Source organism: Trachymyrmex septentrionalis, unplaced genomic scaffold (genome assembly GCF_001594115.1).
Source record: "Trachymyrmex septentrionalis isolate Tsep2-gDNA-1 unplaced genomic scaffold, Tsep1.0 scaffold121, whole genome shotgun sequence".
Classification (NCBI taxonomy): Eukaryota; Metazoa; Arthropoda; class Insecta; order Hymenoptera; family Formicidae; genus Trachymyrmex; species Trachymyrmex septentrionalis.
Genome location: NW_017304341.1, coordinates 573,957 through 591,192, shown reverse-complemented (window position 1 = coordinate 591,192; position 17,236 = coordinate 573,957). Strand labels below are relative to the sequence as shown.

At 33.2% G+C, this 17,236-nt stretch overlaps 2 protein-coding genes across 3 annotated transcripts in view; one reads left to right on the top strand and one right to left on the bottom strand.

The window, feature by feature from the left end:
* The window catches only part of LOC108755007 (protein artichoke), a 36,510-nt gene extending 20,714 nt beyond the window's left edge, over positions 1 to 15,796 (bottom strand). Inside the window, exons 1-2 of the mRNA XM_018497714.1 lie at positions 15,747 to 15,796; positions 15,585 to 15,652 (exon numbers count right to left, since the gene is read on the bottom strand). Coding sequence (XP_018353216.1) covers positions 15,585 to 15,652; positions 15,747 to 15,781 — 103 coding nt within the window. The 5' untranslated portion in view covers positions 15,782 to 15,796. The remainder of the gene's footprint in view (positions 1 to 15,584; positions 15,653 to 15,746) is intronic.
* Positions 15,797 to 15,976: 180 nt separating this feature from the next.
* LOC108755037 (protein windpipe) overlaps positions 15,977 to 17,236 on the top strand; it is a 22,345-nt gene continuing 21,085 nt past the window's right edge. For both annotated transcript variants that reach the window (XM_018497772.1, XM_018497763.1), the window contains exon 1: positions 15,977 to 16,454. The gene's annotated coding sequence lies outside the window, so the exon portion shown is untranslated. The remainder of the gene's footprint in view (positions 16,455 to 17,236) is intronic.

Here is a 17,236-nt window from a genome sequence, read left to right as displayed (position 1 = left end):
CATTGCCAGTTACTTCAATTTTTATATAAGTTTCTTGAGTATAATTTATAATATTCATATAATTTCAGAATATAAGTTGTCTTATTTTTCTTAAAAAGTATAAAAAAACAACTTTTTAACAAATTATATTATATTTATTTATATAATAATATTTGATAAGTAATGAATTTCTCGATGTAATATTTCTGAAAATATTATTACTGCATAGATACTAACAAGAATTTAGAGAATATTAAATTTAGAATAAATAATAAAATATTAATTAAGGAAATGTGATATTAAATATTATTACATTTTTAGATATTATTTTTTGTAGAGGCTACCATTTATTGACAAATATACAACTATTAATTTTGAATGTTCCTTTACGATACCTAAACAATAATTAAAATTGTTAAAATATATGGGTGTAAAAATTATGTAAATATAAACAATGTTAACTTGAAGTGACAATTCATGAGTTTCAAATTATACGTTTATCCGTCGATATGACCGTATCTGTAAACTGTAGCCTTTAGTGAATGCTGTCCTCTACAGAATGTATTTGTAACAGCTGCTAAAAATTCTTTTCAATGTAATTTCTGCCTATCATGACGTGATAAAGCAGAGAACTGGTTATTTTGCAATTTTCTTATTATTTTTATTTGCATTGAAATATCTCGCACTTTATTTACTGCAAAATGAAGAAAACTTAGTAAAAAAAAAGAATTAGGAATGTTTTATTTTTTAATAAAATAAAAAGATCTTTTTATGTTGTGATGTTACATTCGAAAGTAATGTAAAAGGTTTGACAATTAGAACGGTAATATAAAATCTGAAAAATTATTATAATAAGAAGTATACGTTTTATAAAAAAAATAATTAAAACAGTTAAAATAACAAAATTTTTATTTAAACTTTAAAATTATATTCTTAAATATTATATTAACTCTGTTTTATACGTATATAATATTCATTTTTGTACGGGAAGTATAAATTTCAGTCACTTTTTGAAGAGATATATACTTATATAGATACTATAATACATCTTAAATAGAAGAGATAAAACAGAAACATCAGGAAATGTTCCTATCTATTACGAAGTACTTTCTTTGAAACTTCAACCTAACTGTAATTTAGTTTCTGTTAGTCTCGTATCACCGGCTAAAAAATGATTTTATCTAGTTTGAACGCGTTATCGCGAACCAACGGTTCTTATCAGATAAAAGGTCTTATATTTGTGCATACCACTTAGACGACAGTGATGTCGTTAGAAGTAACAAGACTACTAAAAATTCATATATTTTCATGACTCAGAATTTTCAAGAATTTATTCAGAAAAGTAGAAATAATAGATTCTCCTTATGCGACTTTATTATTTAATTGTTAATAACATCGACTATTAAGTAATAGTTTTAACTGTTTATTATCGTGTTTTCTTCTTCTATATAATAAATTTGCTCGCTTACTTTGTCTTTCTAGTAAAGCAGTTAAAATAAAAAAAGGAAAATAATTTTTTATGCGACTTTAATGTTTGCACTTTAATGTTTAATATTAAAAATTACAATTTATTATTAATCCTCTAGTTTTAGATCTTTTTTAATATTTCTAAATAGCATTAAAAATGTAAGAATTTTGCAAAACTACATAAAAATGTCTGTAAGTGCGGCTTTAGATTCACAGTGCGTAAATTTCTTTCCACATGAGAGTTTACGCTCGATATCTGCTATTAGCTTTTTCCTCCTACTTCAAAACTACCGGCAGGCCGCGCAACGCAATGTGTCTCTCCGCTCTTGTATTACAGAACGGCAAATATTTAATGACTCCTTTTCTTTGGTAAAAGAAAGGAAGAAAAAAGCAATTGCCTGCGCTGCGTTTATACAGGGACGAGGGAAACTGAACTTTATTGTAACAGGAAAGCGCGATAGTGAGGGCATCAACAGTGACGCCGGAATGGCTATCGATGATGGCAATTTATTTATGATTCCGAGAAAATCATCCTCCCATCTCTTCTTTCCCTCGCATTTATTGAATACTCCCACAAGTTTGAGGTCCAACATCATAGTTCGGAGAACTTAAAAATCATTCTGACCTTGTTTCTATATGTAACATCGTTTAGAGGATCGTAAGTTAATAATTTAATTTGTGACAAATAGCTATTTATTTTTTAATTCTTTAATGCTTTAATGCACTTTAATGTTATTTGTTGTATTTGTTGTTATTTGTATTACATTTAAATTACTAATTCGTATTACTATTCTTTAGAACAAATTTGAGGTAATATTTATCGCAATTCTTTTCCTTTTTATTTTTTTATATCAATCGTCTCTAATTGTGGAAAAGAAAAAAATTTTGCATTTAAAAAGCTACGATTTTCTAAATTGTGAAAAAGAATATTTTTGAAGTGTTAGCTTATATTCGACGCGCGTTTTTAATGCGTTCATTTTTTCATTAATTTCTTTGCGCCTGTGATAATTTAATCGGCGCGTCGCGACGTCGTGCGTTACGCAATGCTGCGTAATTCACACATAGAGGCTTTCTTCTTTATATTGTCTCCGAGAGTTACGTAGTGAATCTTATTTTTCGAGCGTCGCGTTCTCTTTGCTTTCGTACTGCATCTAGTACGATTATAATCGAAGGTTAGAAGTGTAGAGAGAGAAGGTATAGAGTGTAGAGAGAGAATATAAGGTTTTTTTTCTCAGTTGTACATACCGTCTACAACTGGAACACGCATTGTAATACGATTGTAAACGTATACACATGTCGGCAGTTATACTTCACGATATAGCTGCGTTGAAATTTTAATGTGCTGTAATTATAGTCGCATTTCTTCGCCGCGCACGTCTTCCTTCTTTTCGTACGAAAGATTTAGCATTATTTCATGATTATTTCAAATCACTATTATTTTGAATTAAAATATATAAAATATACAAAACATTCCAAAGTTATAAATTTTAATATTTGTAATGAAACTTTCAACAAAATTTGATGCTAACTCGTTCTTAAGAAAAATGATTTGAGAAATTATCCACTATAATTCCATGACATTTCTTGACGTTCGTTACGCTTGGTTTGTTAAACTTTTATGACTATGTGTTGTCATATTTCTTACGTAGGTTTTTCTTATTAGCCGATTAAAATGCAACGCGTCAATGGGATGGCAAAACGCGGGGCATAAATTATTACATTGTCGCATACGTGAGGAGAAACTTGTCAACGAAATGAGGTGAAAGTAGAACCGCGATAGTAATTTAATTATTTTGTACTCATTACTATCGTCGTCTTGTTCATGACGACGAACAGCAAGAACTTCACTTTAATCTTGATTCTCGAGCGAATCAGAGCGTGTTAAAATCGCTACAAAGATCACCAATAATATCCTTCCTTTTTTTTTTTTCAAATTTATACAGATACGTAACGAAAGTGCAAGCACTCGATTGCATAATTGTAATTGTACAAATAACGATATGTTTTACGTTAAAAGTAAACCAAAAGAGTCCAACGTTTTTTCCCCATTCGCGATGGATACACGTGTTTTCAATCGTAAATTTTATCGCATATCTACAGGCAAACGTCTCGCTCGCATCTATACCATTCGCGCGTTGCAATTTATTTATTCTTTCTTTTATTTCTTTCTCTTTTTTTTTATCATTCGGTTTCACGATTACATTTCAGAGTGTGCATTCCAGCCGGATCACTGTAAGACCGATACGATAAGGATTTCAGTTGGCGCGCGCGTATGCAGTAGAAATCGCCCCATGCGCCTTCTTTTGCTGCGGCAACGATATTTCATGTTGCATACGTCTAAATTGCAAAACCATAGGTGGCTGAGAAAAGATAAGAGCAGATTACCACTGGTTGCTGAGTGCACCGTGTAGATTGCTGATTGCACGAGGTAGAATGGACCGGAACCGTCTCGGTTTATAAACTCTACCAAATAATGATATACCACACGTGCACGAGAATTGTTAAGAGATTTGCCTATCACATTTTGTCGAATTGGTTTAATTGAAATGTACGGGTCAATATTCATTTTCAACCTGAGCACGCTACAGATATTGTTACGTAGTTCTTGGAAACTATTTCCTATAGAATTTTTGTTTTGTTCTCGGCGTGATTAAGAATAATTGGAACCCTTTGGAGAGCTATTAAAATTCGTAACATAACGGTAGAGATTTAAAAAAAAAAGTTTTAAAAAATTGTTTTTTTATTTTTCGGAAATCCAGTATTTTCTTAAGAATTTTGGTAGTCCCCCAAAAAGTTCTATTGATTGTTCTATATACTCGTAGATTAGAGTGCTAAAATGAAAGATAAAGAAGTTAATAGCTCTCGAAATTTTCTGAATCGTGAAGTTGGCCTCTCCGTTGCTTCAAATAATATTTTCATTGCTTTAATCAACGGAACTCTTTCCAAAATCAATTGAAAATTCAAAACTTTTCAGAGGGCAACCAAATTTCTGTTTATTTTTTCCAAATTTTGAAAAAGGTAGGCCAGCTCTACAGAGGTCTATTATAGAGAAATTTCGAGATCTATACGAATTACTTGTCCTATTGTGATTATAATCATAAATTGCTTAAATTTAATTATGCAGATTTTTGCAGCATTTCTTACAATAGTATAGTATCTATTTTTATTTCTTTTTATTTCTTATTATTATGTATTTTAATAGTTTATTTTATTTTAATATTTATTATTTATTTTTTTTGTAATTAAGTTTTATGTGATAACCAACAACTGCTGTAAATGCGAATAATTTTGAACAGTTATCGTGTAAAAAAAAAAAAGAAAAACCTTACGGCGGTACAAGGAATACAAGTAACTAAATGTATGATATAAATTGATGATCGATTGACTTTTATCTTCTTAATAATATTTCCTGTTTCTTTGACTATACCGAATTAACCTTTGGTCGTATCTACTAAGGCAAAGTGCATTCTTCGTAATATATTGATTGGTCATTTATATAGTGATCGTAATATTTATATAGTAATCGTTAAACTGAAAAATATAAAAAGAAAAATATAATAGAGATTGTAAACAAACATGCAAATAAAAACTACATTTGCATTGTCATCTTTTCTTATTGTACTTCCACTAGAATACAGATTAGCAGATCTCTTAATAATAAATTTTTGTAAAAGGATAATGCAATTGTATATAAATTTAACTTACAATGTATGATATATCTACTGATATATTAGCCACTTAATTTTTCTATTCTATTAATGATCAGTTTATCAGTACTATATATTTTTACATCTTTATCTTCTTTTATTACTATAATTTATTACTATATTTTGATCAAAGGAATCTGCAATGAGATTAATTTTCTCGCTCTAATGTTCTCATAATTCTAGACAATTGAAAAGTATTTGATAAAAATATTTAAATGCCATCTTTGTCGCATAAAAAGTAAATAAAAATTAACAAAAACACAATAAACTTTTTAAAAGTCACCGTTGCCGATATTTAAAAAAATGAAGAAGATCGATAAAAATGAGTGCAATAATCATTAATTTTGCTTTTAAAGCAAAAATATTTGTTTTTCAAGCAATAATTTTCACGTTGCATATTGTTAGACAGCGTTGCGAGAGAAACGGAATCCGTGGCGTCTGCGACGTGACAGGCAGCAATGTCATTGTCAGCTGACGATTTACTGCGGCCGTCGAAACTCGCCATGTCCGGGAAGTCGGCCCATTAACGCGTAACATTCTCGTGCAAACGCCGTCTGTATAGCGTGGGCGTATCGTAATACCTTCGCGCGGTACCGGCACTTTATCGGTTCATTTGCAGCGGCGCGGGAGGTTCATTTGGTGCGCGGTACACGTGGAAGAAGCAGTTGCAATTGCATTGCGCCGGAAGGCGAGAGTAGATTCGTGAAGAATCATGGGAACTTGTCAGGCAATTTGTCTCTATTGTTACGCAACGTACGATGTAGATCTGCATTATTGTTGCTTCGTATGCACTCGCGGAATTTATTTTAATTTGTTTTTGTCACTTAATAAAATATTAATAACGTATTAAGCAAATTGTTAATTTGTTGAAGATAATGAAGACAATGCTGAAGATGTGATTAAATCTCACTATTGCTATTGAAATATTTATTTTATAATATTGGCTTCGTTATTTGCTGTAAATTACTGTAAACGTTGAAATATTCTTTATCTCATTTATGGCTTATTAATATAATTCCATTCTGGAATTTATATCGTACATGAAACTTTATAATATACGTAACGTAAGATTCACATTCAAGCATACGTGAAAAAGGATGCATACGTCGCTATTGCAATTTTAGAAACTCTATGTCGGATAAATCGCGAACGAGGTCGAGCCAACATTGTAATTACGAGATATGAAGCTAAGTGCCACTAAGAAAAAAGTATGGTAATCTTAATGTTTATTGGCGTACTCAGCTTTTTACGAGCCAATTAGATTTTATTATGAGTTGTATAAATATATATATAGTGAACGTTGTTAGGTACAATCCACGGATTGATATTCATCATTTATTTTCTCATATATATCTCCTGTTTATATGTTTTTTTTTGTACACGTATAGATGTATACTGCAATTTGCAGATCTTTTATTACATTTTTTTTTATATTTCTAAAGAATAATTTAATCTTTAAATATGTATTCTAAACAAAATCGAAGTTTCTTTTACTCTCTGACAAAATCTCTACATGTATATTTCCGATATTAAAGATATGAGACAGTAAATAAAAACTGTAAGACAATCAATTCTATAATCAAAAATTCTTGCATTTTTCTTTTTAAATTTAAACGTTAGATAATTTTATGCTTTACATTTTGTTTTGAAGTTGTACTTGAAACCAACTTCAACTTTATCATGAAAAGCTGTAAAAATTGTCACAATTATAGCTCTTTCTTAGATAGTCGTTAATTTGTTAGAAGAAATTATTATCGTGTGGCATTATAGGTCAGATTGTCACGCGTAACGACAGCGATGCGTGACAACCGTAATAGCGGATTAATCGCAGATGTGTGACGATTAATCCCGCACACCAGTCGTTCGCAAATCAGAGGGCTTGCTTCCAAGGTCTTCAGAGAACGTGGCTGGATTACGTTCTAGCAAAAAGTCGGGGATGTAATTTGCGATCTGCTCGTCACTGGACTGTCACGTGCGAGAGCACGTTGGGCTCAATCGCCTGTCGACCGTGTTCGTTTGCAAGAAGGCGAAAACTGAGAGCGTCCAGGATATCAAGAGATGCCGATTCTACTTTGAACCGTGACGCGCTACTTTCTCGTTAGCAGGTGATCAGAAATCCCTGAGGTGCGAATGACTCACGTCATGAAACGTTGGTCAGGTGAGGCATTACTTAATGCGGTCAGCGCATGTGAGATCGTGATGCTGTTGTGCCGAATGAGCGATCCTCTTAACGCTTGAAAAAGTACAACGCACTCGTTGACCCGAGATTAACTGGCGTTATTATGCAGATTTGCATTTTATTATAAAATGATTAATGACGTCTTCTTCGATTACTCTAAAGAAGCGATTAAACTGGGACATTTTACGTAACTGTTCCGCGTTCGCTTTAAGCGACCACTAGACGTTCAATGTTATCGTATCATTATTTCTTACAATATATTATTAGTTCCTTAGTTATTAGCTCCTTTTAAACAATTTCAAACAAACAGTCTGGAGGCTTAGTATCAAATATTTAATGAATTCAATTGTTACGTGTTATAGGTACACAGTTCTATTGCAACTTGTAAGTTTTCACTCTTTAATTTTGTATTGTTCTGATGAACGTTGTAACAGCAGATAAGTGTTGCTGCTGGCTAACCATTTGTTTATCATTTAATTTATTCAGCTTTGCATACCTTGGATATAATTCTTTAAAACGTGCGTGTGTTCAAATGTACAATAAGTTAAATGAAATTAAATTGTCTGGAGACCGTTTTTGCCGCAGAAGAACCGTAGGAACCGTCTTACTTCTTCGTGCGTTTACCGCATAATCTTTTTGCCACGTAATCACACGCATTCACACTTAACGCACGTTAACGCGAGTAACGTACGTCATACGCGCGTTAAGTATAAATGCGTTACGCAGCCCAGCGTAACAGTGATACGCGCGTGCTCCATAATTGACGGGTATCCTCGCGAGAGAAATGACACGTTACGCAAACATCAATCCGGCCGCGTCGGTAGCGTCACCGGGTATAACAACAGCGAGAGAACAACGCGACACGGGTACGAGTGCCGGTGACTATCGCGTCGCGTTACGTGGGAGATGGATAACGGAACTAATACCGCGAACATATTATACTTGTACCGGAGTATCCGCCTCGTGTAAATATCATTGTCGCATACGCTGCTCTTGCGACAGATTCGCAACGCGCAAACTACTATATCAATAATTAATACGTAACGCAATTTTTATTTGCCTCGAAATCGGCGCCGGACAGCGGAGCATTTATCAAAGCGATTAACTATTCGTTGCGAGATATTCATCAATATGAACCTGACGGCGGTCGTTTCATTCAATTGGCTATCATCTGGTTATCTCATATTTTATTACGTGTCTCCGTTTTTTTTCGTGCTACTGACATTACTAATATTGATTAATCAGTGATTGCGAACAAATAGTTATTAGTCAATTGGAGATTACTGTCGTTAAAAAAATCGGTGATTGTCTCATTATTGCTGTCAGAAATTTCTCGCGAATTCAGGCAAGATAGAGTAATCGCTCGGATTTGGCGCAGCTAATAAAATAATCTGAATTGCAGAGAAAGAAAGATATAAAAAATATTACAGTATTAGTCTTCCTTTTTCAGAAAAATGATTTTTAAATGAACATTTCAGATAATTATATGCTGCAATAGTAACTTTTAAATGTTGCTTAACTTTGTTCTTCAGTTTGCATTGCATTACGATACAATAATTAGCAACACTGTCACTACTTGACAAGTAGTGATAATTAGTGCACAAATGTCGAAATTTTATCGTTTCTTTTTCCTCTTATTGTTTCTTCCTTCAACATTCTCTACACAGTCGAAAACATTTATATTAATTATCCAGAAAGTGCGTCAGATTAATTAAAATTGATAGGATCGAGAATCGTGTTTTTGCGATAAAAATAACCTAATGAAAATATCACTGTGATTGCGTAATTGTTTGTTGCTCGTGTGATTCATAGTTTCGATGAACAATGTAAACCTTTGTTTATACATAATATGCATTTATACGTGTGTGTTTTATTACCTTTTTGCATATACATTCTTGAACCAACATTAACTTGTTTGCGGTTTCAATTGACAAGACAAAATGCAAATTTTCATACCGTTAACAATCCGACACTTTCGATAACCAGTCCTTAACGCAAAAATTTTATTTATGTTCAGGGACGATGTGTTTTACGCCGATTGTCCATATAGTGCCGTCTTTTGTTTGTTTTTCTGTTGAACAGAACTGCAGCTTGTTTACCATAACGTATTCAACATTATATATGTAACAGCATATATGTATTTTTCTATCAGATAGAATTTTTTACGGATTTAAAATAGTTTTCTGATATCATTAGCATTCTTTCAAGTTTTTTTTTCGTACTGATAACATCGCAACAACCGCCACATTGCAACGGATATCGTTTATCGCGCTTCGCATGTGCATTCCAAATTGAACACAGCAAACCTGTGCTGCAGTGAAAACGCTGAAAATGCTCACTATCTTTATATTTATCAGACTGTAGTATTGATGGTAAATCTGCCAAGCCAATTTAGCAATAACAATATTTAATATTTAATTTTAACTATCTCTTCAAATATACCGCAAACATTACATTTAAACATTTAAAAATTACAAGTATGAAGAGCAATGTAAATTCCAATTTCATTGTAATGTACTTAACTTCTTTACATTTTTATTCTCTTTAATTTTGTTAAAAAGCGAGAAAAGATTCTATTTCTCTTTTAAATATAGCGCGACATGTCTCAAACAATATTACAATTATCTAAATTATTATCTGTTCAGAACAAATTGATAATTCTTTTAAAATAAAATTATGCAATGTAGAAAAATAAATTGTAAAGAAAAATATTCTACAAAATATATGCACAAACATGCGTGAGACGTCATATTTATACATATTATTTTATGTACATATTTACTATCTAACAGAAGGAAGTGAGCAAATATATGACCGATTGAGTTTCGTCCGCACCGACGATACCTTCAAGGCCGACCGGAAATTTGGAAGATGCGGTCCGTTCTCGAGAATTAGCACTGACCTAAGGAAGGCCTCGAGGTCGCCGATGGCACACATTCCGAGTGCGTCTATATTAAGTTAACTGCTTCATAGCTGTCGATTGGACCACCGGTCGGCCACTGCCAATATATAGGTGGACGCACACATAGCTGAGCATAGGCAATGCCAATTGCACGCATCCGCAAATTTGCCACCAACTGGCACGCTTATGTTATAGAGTTACTGTGACTCTATCTAAGTGGCTCCTGTCTTTCTTTCCAAGGATGAAGGTGTCTCCACACCGGCGACTTTCCAAGTCGGAGCTAAACTTGATGCGAAATCACACAACTGGCGCAACATGTCTGCAGGAGTCCTATCTGATCACTAGAAGAGACAAGAGAAATTGGTTTAAGCGATATTATCAAAGAATAAAATATCATTCTCACTTAGCCACGCGTTTCGATTTGTAAATGGAGATGTTGTTGGAAAGGAAATTCTGATGGAGACTTTGCGGAAGACAGTCGTGGCTATTTACTAGCGTGAGTTGACCATTAGTCGTGCTACTCATGCTGCTATTGACTGCAACAAGAAAAAAGAAGATACGGTCGCACGAATAGGCGACTAACGTACTTGCGTAGCTCGTTATCGTGCGCGCGAAGTTGTTAGCACGAGCGATTGTACGCGGCAACCCTTGGTGATCCGTGACTAATGGGAATATTGCGATTATAAATCCCATCTATACGTAAAAGACCGCGTACGACAGATTGAGTCGCAACACGAGTTACCTCATTACATTCCTCGAATCCGAGGCCCTCTTCTCATTCCTACGTACTTTATTTCTGTTGCTTGTTGCGAGTACTGATGCTAACCCATCATCAAACAGTCTAACAATTTTTTAATCATCAAGCGCAATTGTGAAAGTCAATTTGAAATTTACTTCTTATATTAATTCTCAAAGCTTTTGCATCCGCTATTTTGAATAATCAACTATTTTCGGTTAATCTGAACAAAAACACGTTTTTAAATATTTAAACAACGCACACGTTTTTAAATAATATTTTTAATTTAGACTTTAGGCAGCTACTATTTTATAATAAAATTATGACTGTTGCAAATTGAATTGGTTTTTAATTAGCACATAATTCTTTTAAGAAAATGCTGCTAAGTTTTCTTGTATTTATAAATTTGACATATGACGTAACATATTGATGACGATATAATGGCAAGTGATAATTTGGCCTTAACCATTGACATTTCATAATATCCTATCGCGAAAAGAGCCACTGGCCATAATTGAGCGATACTCTCGACAGCTCTATTGAAGTAACCAGTCTCTTAAATATATCCTTGAGGACGCACTTCTACCCATGAGATTAGACCAGCGTTAACACTAAGTATGACAGACAAATAGTATGTTTAGACTGCCTGTATACAATGCTGAATAAAGTTGAATACATTTTCCAAACAGTATAGGAATAGTTAGATGAACGCATCTTAGGCTTCTTCATGTTGACGTTGAGATTCTGTTTCATATTTTACATATAGCTCATTTCTCTTTAAAAAAAAAATATATATATATATATATATATAATGGTGTGGAATAAACGGCAACATTTTCTTAATGACTCGATCTTCAACCTGCATTCTAATTGTTAATCTGTAACGGCTATAATACATTTATGTTGGCGGCAACGATCGCGCCAAATTATTTTAGTTTGACTCTATTCGTTGTTCGATTTTTTTTTTATTTTGTTCATCCATGCCGCACCTCTTGAGAGTCTTTTTCTAGGTCAGAAAATATAAGGCTATGACTGACTCATTGTGGTACGTGTGACCGATGAGGGGACTCCATACAGCCACCTGTATTGCCCGAGAGATTTCAATCGAGGTCATTTTAAGGCGGCGCTTAGTGAATTCTTTGTGTTCTATGATTTGTGTCATCCATGTTTGTTGAAAACGCACTGATAATATTGTACAGCAAAGATAGAGAAACATTTCTGAGAATCGCTTATAGTCATTCATCGTGTTGCGTGCTGGAAAAGAAATGCGTTATTTTTCTTCAACAATATAAATAGATAATTCTTATATAATGATGCACGGTGCGTTAAATATTTATAAGTAACAGGCACACAAAAAACTAAATAAAATATTTATAATAAAAAAATTAACATTTTAGATATGCTATACTTACGTTATTGCCTTATCTCTACGTCTCTACTGTGATTGGCCAATTCGTTTATTGTTTACATCTTATTGCTTTACATTCTTTTACGTGCTGCAGCCTATATTATATTTAATTGCACTAAGAAAATTGAATAAAGGGAATTTCAACATAATAATAATTATTATTTCTGTATCAATTTTCTTATGCTTCTCCTGCTTTTATGCTTAATTTATTTATTACTTTTATATATTTTTACACGTGTCTCTCTCTCTCTCTCTCTCTCTCTCTCTCTCTCTCTTTGAATTACTTTAGTTATAACTAGTAAAGAATTAAAATAATTTTACTTGTGTGGACTTACGAGTTTCTCAAGCACGGAAACCGAAGTCTTGACACTAGCCGTTTTGTTACCGTTTTGTATCGCGTACTCATTAACATACGTATTAACATTTTTCATTGTCAAAATGCAACGCCTATTTCCTGCCGCTTACACAACGTGAATCAGTCTTTATCTTCTTCGAGACGCTTCTCGATAACTTAACCGTCGGAGTCATCGGGCCATTGTAATAAGGTTTAATCCTTATTGCAGGGTAAAAGATCCGTAATATCATGCGACCATGAAAGTCCTTGATTGCAGGATAATAGATCTTTTGTATCGCATCGGTGCATTTACGAGACAAAATCGCATAATGTTCCTGGAGCTTATCTAAATACTTTTCTAAAACGTTAGCTCTACAGATAATTCAAAACCCGATTCATTTCCGGAACTGTTATCATAAATTCTTGAAGCAAACCGGCAAGCCTAGCCGGCTTCCTTACAAGCGTCTTCTCGAATTAGAAGAAAAGATATCGAACATGTAATTTTCCAATTAAGATAAATTTAACCTTTGATAAAATACATCAATTCTAGTACTACTTATCGCAATTTTAAGAATCAACTTTATGATATCACGCGAAATATAATTAATATTTATTAAATTTTATGTAAAGTAATTGCTACAATATAAGCCAAATGTTAATATCTGATTGATAATTCAGATTTAATGGCTCCTTTTAATCAAAAGTTCTAAATTATTTATATGTTTCTTTATTAATTGGTTAACATAAAAAAAATTTGAAATTTTTAAAAATATTTTACATATATTAAATTTAAATATACAGGGTATCCGATAAATTTTGACAAAACGCTCGTGTGTGTATAGAGCGAATTAGACTGTGTGAGTCGAAAAGTCTTTTATCACTTTGCAATTTTTGCAATTTTTTTAGTTACCCAATGAATATCTAAAATTAACGCATAAAATAACTTTGAGATATCTTTAAAAGTTTGCTCATATCTTGGAGATATTTCATAAAAAGCTCTGGAAAAAATCTTAAAATTGTCTTATGTCTTATGATTTTATTCCACTTATCGACAATCTTTAGATAAATTAATATCTCGTTCACTATTGCAAAAATTGCAAAAATTGCAAAAATTGCAAAGAGGATTTTTCGATTCAGTTTAATCCGCTCTATCTACACAAGAGATTTGTCAAAACTTACTGGATACCCTGTATATTTTACTATTAAATTCATTAATAAATGATGGCTCTTCCTATAATCTTATAGTTTACTCTCTTCCGAGATTTTATTATTACTTTTAAATGCGAGATAACAAGTTGTTGGCAATGAAGAAGCAATTAAGTTCTCATAACCTCCATGTGCGAATTGATTGATTAAATTCAAGATAGTATAAAAGCACGTTTCTTTCATCAAGGTTTTAGATCACATACAAAAATTAAGATTAAGTTTATTCATTTTTTCCGAATGTTTCGGTAATTAGTTTCTTATATAATACCATAAAAATTCATGAATAAATATTTAATAAACAGATACATACAGATTCGTTGAACTTTTTATCTTATGAGAAAATTATCGACTTTATACCTAATTGAATTATAACGTGTGCAGTCAATTATTTTTTTAGGGTAAAAAGCTAGTTCAACTACTCTGATTGATCCCGTATATGTGTGAAATTTGCTTGATGGAAGTTCTATTACATATCAGAATAAATTTAGCTTTGAATATCAACGATATAATATCGAGTTATAATATCGAGTTGTAATAGTTTAACACGACAGGTAAATATATATTGTGATTAAATGTTGATCACGAATCAATGTATTAATAATTAGATTCTGAAAAGATTTATATAAAATTACATATTTCATGAATCGTATTATCAAACCGAGATTAATTAAATTCCTTTAAATGTGTACATCTTGCTTCTGCTTGTCTTCGGTACAAGATACTACATGATATCCTGTTACAAAATTACGCAGTGATTATATAACTGTACTTATCCTATAACTTTCAGAAATCTATTAATTAATGTTATATTAAATTATATAAAGATGTTATTATAGATATTGATATTATTAGATATTTTCTCCAAAATTTACGCTCCTCATATCGATGACAGTCGAAAAAAAATTCCGTAATATTAAAAAAAGATTAATAGGAGACGCATTATTAAATGATGTCTCAAAACTTATCGACAAAAACTACTTGAACAAATTCCTCATTTTATATTTCGATTACCTGTATATTAATTAATGCTAATTTAAATCTACCATTTCCTTTCATGAAAAAAATGTAGAAGATACAGAGGATAAATTAATATTAGTTAAAGTTCATGGAACTTCTCTCACCCATCTCACTGTCAGGTAAAATTACCCGGAAGACAACTACTCTGTCTCTCCTCAGTTTGTAGCACCGGCTATCAGCTACAGTCAAGCATTTATTACGATTCTAACGCTATATAGATAAATGGTAAAAGTTTTCCTTAGATATTAAATATTTTTAGTAAAATAATTTCAAATTTAAAATTAATTGAATAAATTTAATTTTATTAATCGTTAAAAAATATTTGTTAAAACAAATATTTGCAATAGAATGGTCGCACGTTTAATCTAAACGACGGAATAGATTCGATTAAATTAATTGTCGTAAGTAAATATATTCGTTTAAGATATTTACAATAGAATAATCTCAATTTTATATATAAAAAATTAATGGAATAAATTGAATTAAATGCATCATTATATAAACGAATATTTTTAACAGAGTAATCTCAAATATTGATAGAATCAATTTATAATTAAATTAATCATTAACTCGAAATTATTCATCTGTTACTTAGAATATAGAATAATTTGTACGTAAACGTACAAATATACACAGGTAAAATACATACATCTGTTGTAACTGATAGATAAGAATTCAATGAACTTCTGTTGGACATCCGCAAAACGGTAGACGTCGCTGAAAATACCAGTCCTCATGAGTTCATTGAGTATGGATACTCAAAACACCTGGCACCACTACACACTCGCGCATGCAATACGCGTACACTCACACTTCCCTTGATTGAGTCGCGAGAGACACAACCATCGGGTGTCTTGGCAATTCCGTCACGCCGATTCCGCCGGTTCACCAAGAGGAGAGGCGACCGGCGTGGTTCGGCGCGGGACGAAGCGGAGCGGTGTAGCTGCTCCTACCACTCCGCTTGAGCGCTACCAGGCGTGCACCAGGAGCCACGATGGTGGGGTCGTTGTCGCGTAGCCGGCATCAGGAGAGAAGCGAAGTGCGGAGTGTGAGTCGGTAGGCTTGGCCCTCGCGAGCGAGAGAGCGGAGTCGCGGCCTGTCAGAGTCCACAGTCCTAACTCGGCCTCAGGCTGCGATAGATCGTATCTTACGCGCTACCGATCTCTTGCGGTCTCAGTCATTCAATCCTCGCGATCAAGCGAATCGCGCGCGCGATAGTTAGTCGCGGATAACGATCAAGCGTGCGCGCGCGCGCGGCGCAACCCTTTTCTTCTCGCCGGCCGAATCAGCTACATCCCCCCCTCCCCTCTGATCGATCACGAGTTATCGAACGACCTTCGATTAATATAGCGCGAAAAATCCTTCGCGAGTGATTTAACCACCCCTCGCCAGCCTCTCATCGTGAAAATCATTTCTTCTATTATTTTTTCACCGAAGCGAAGCGAAGAAGCGAACGTGAGGGCGGATTATCGCCATTGCGTTCGTAAAAGAACGGGATACCGGAATACTGTTACGAGAGGTAAGATCTTCCTTTTTTTCTTGAGAGGGAGGGAGCGAGGGAGGAGAGAGAGAGAGAGAGAGAGAGAGAGAGAGAGAGAAAGCACGTGTAGGAGTCTGTAGGTGGGAGTATCGGTATAGAGAATGTACAGATTACAGTTTTGTATCCAGGATGAATTAATTTTCTTTTTCATAATTCTATGTGGATTGCAAGTGTGTAGATGCGCGTGTATGCGTGTGTTGTACGTGCGTGCGTGAACCCTTTATGTGCGAAACGAGGGAATGAATTACTTTTGTGACGTAAGATCGTACGTGACATATGCCATGGGAATTTGAGTGTCGTAGGAATCGGCATATGTGCCGTTATATTGCGAACTTATCATTATATCGCACACGCGCATTTTGTGAAGCTCCTACTCAGGAAGCTACGGTTCGGGTTCGACAAAAGTGGAGCGTACTTCTCTTTCATTGAATTTTAAACTTACAATCCTGGAGGTATTAACATCAACTTTGAAATATTTTAGTAAAATAATCTTCAGGAAATAATCTTTAATAAAATAATCTTCAGGATACATAAATAACAGCAAATTGTTTCTCTACTAATTCTTAAAATGGGGTTTAAGATAACGTCTTATTTTAAGCTTTATTTTAGTTTAAATTGAATATTTTCAAACATCGTGAAAAAGATCAATTTTGCTAATAGAAATTATCTACAATAAATTAATAATTTAAGTATAATAGAAGTAAATAATACTAAAATTTAATACAAGCTCTATGAAATTTGTATTGTATAGTATACTTAAT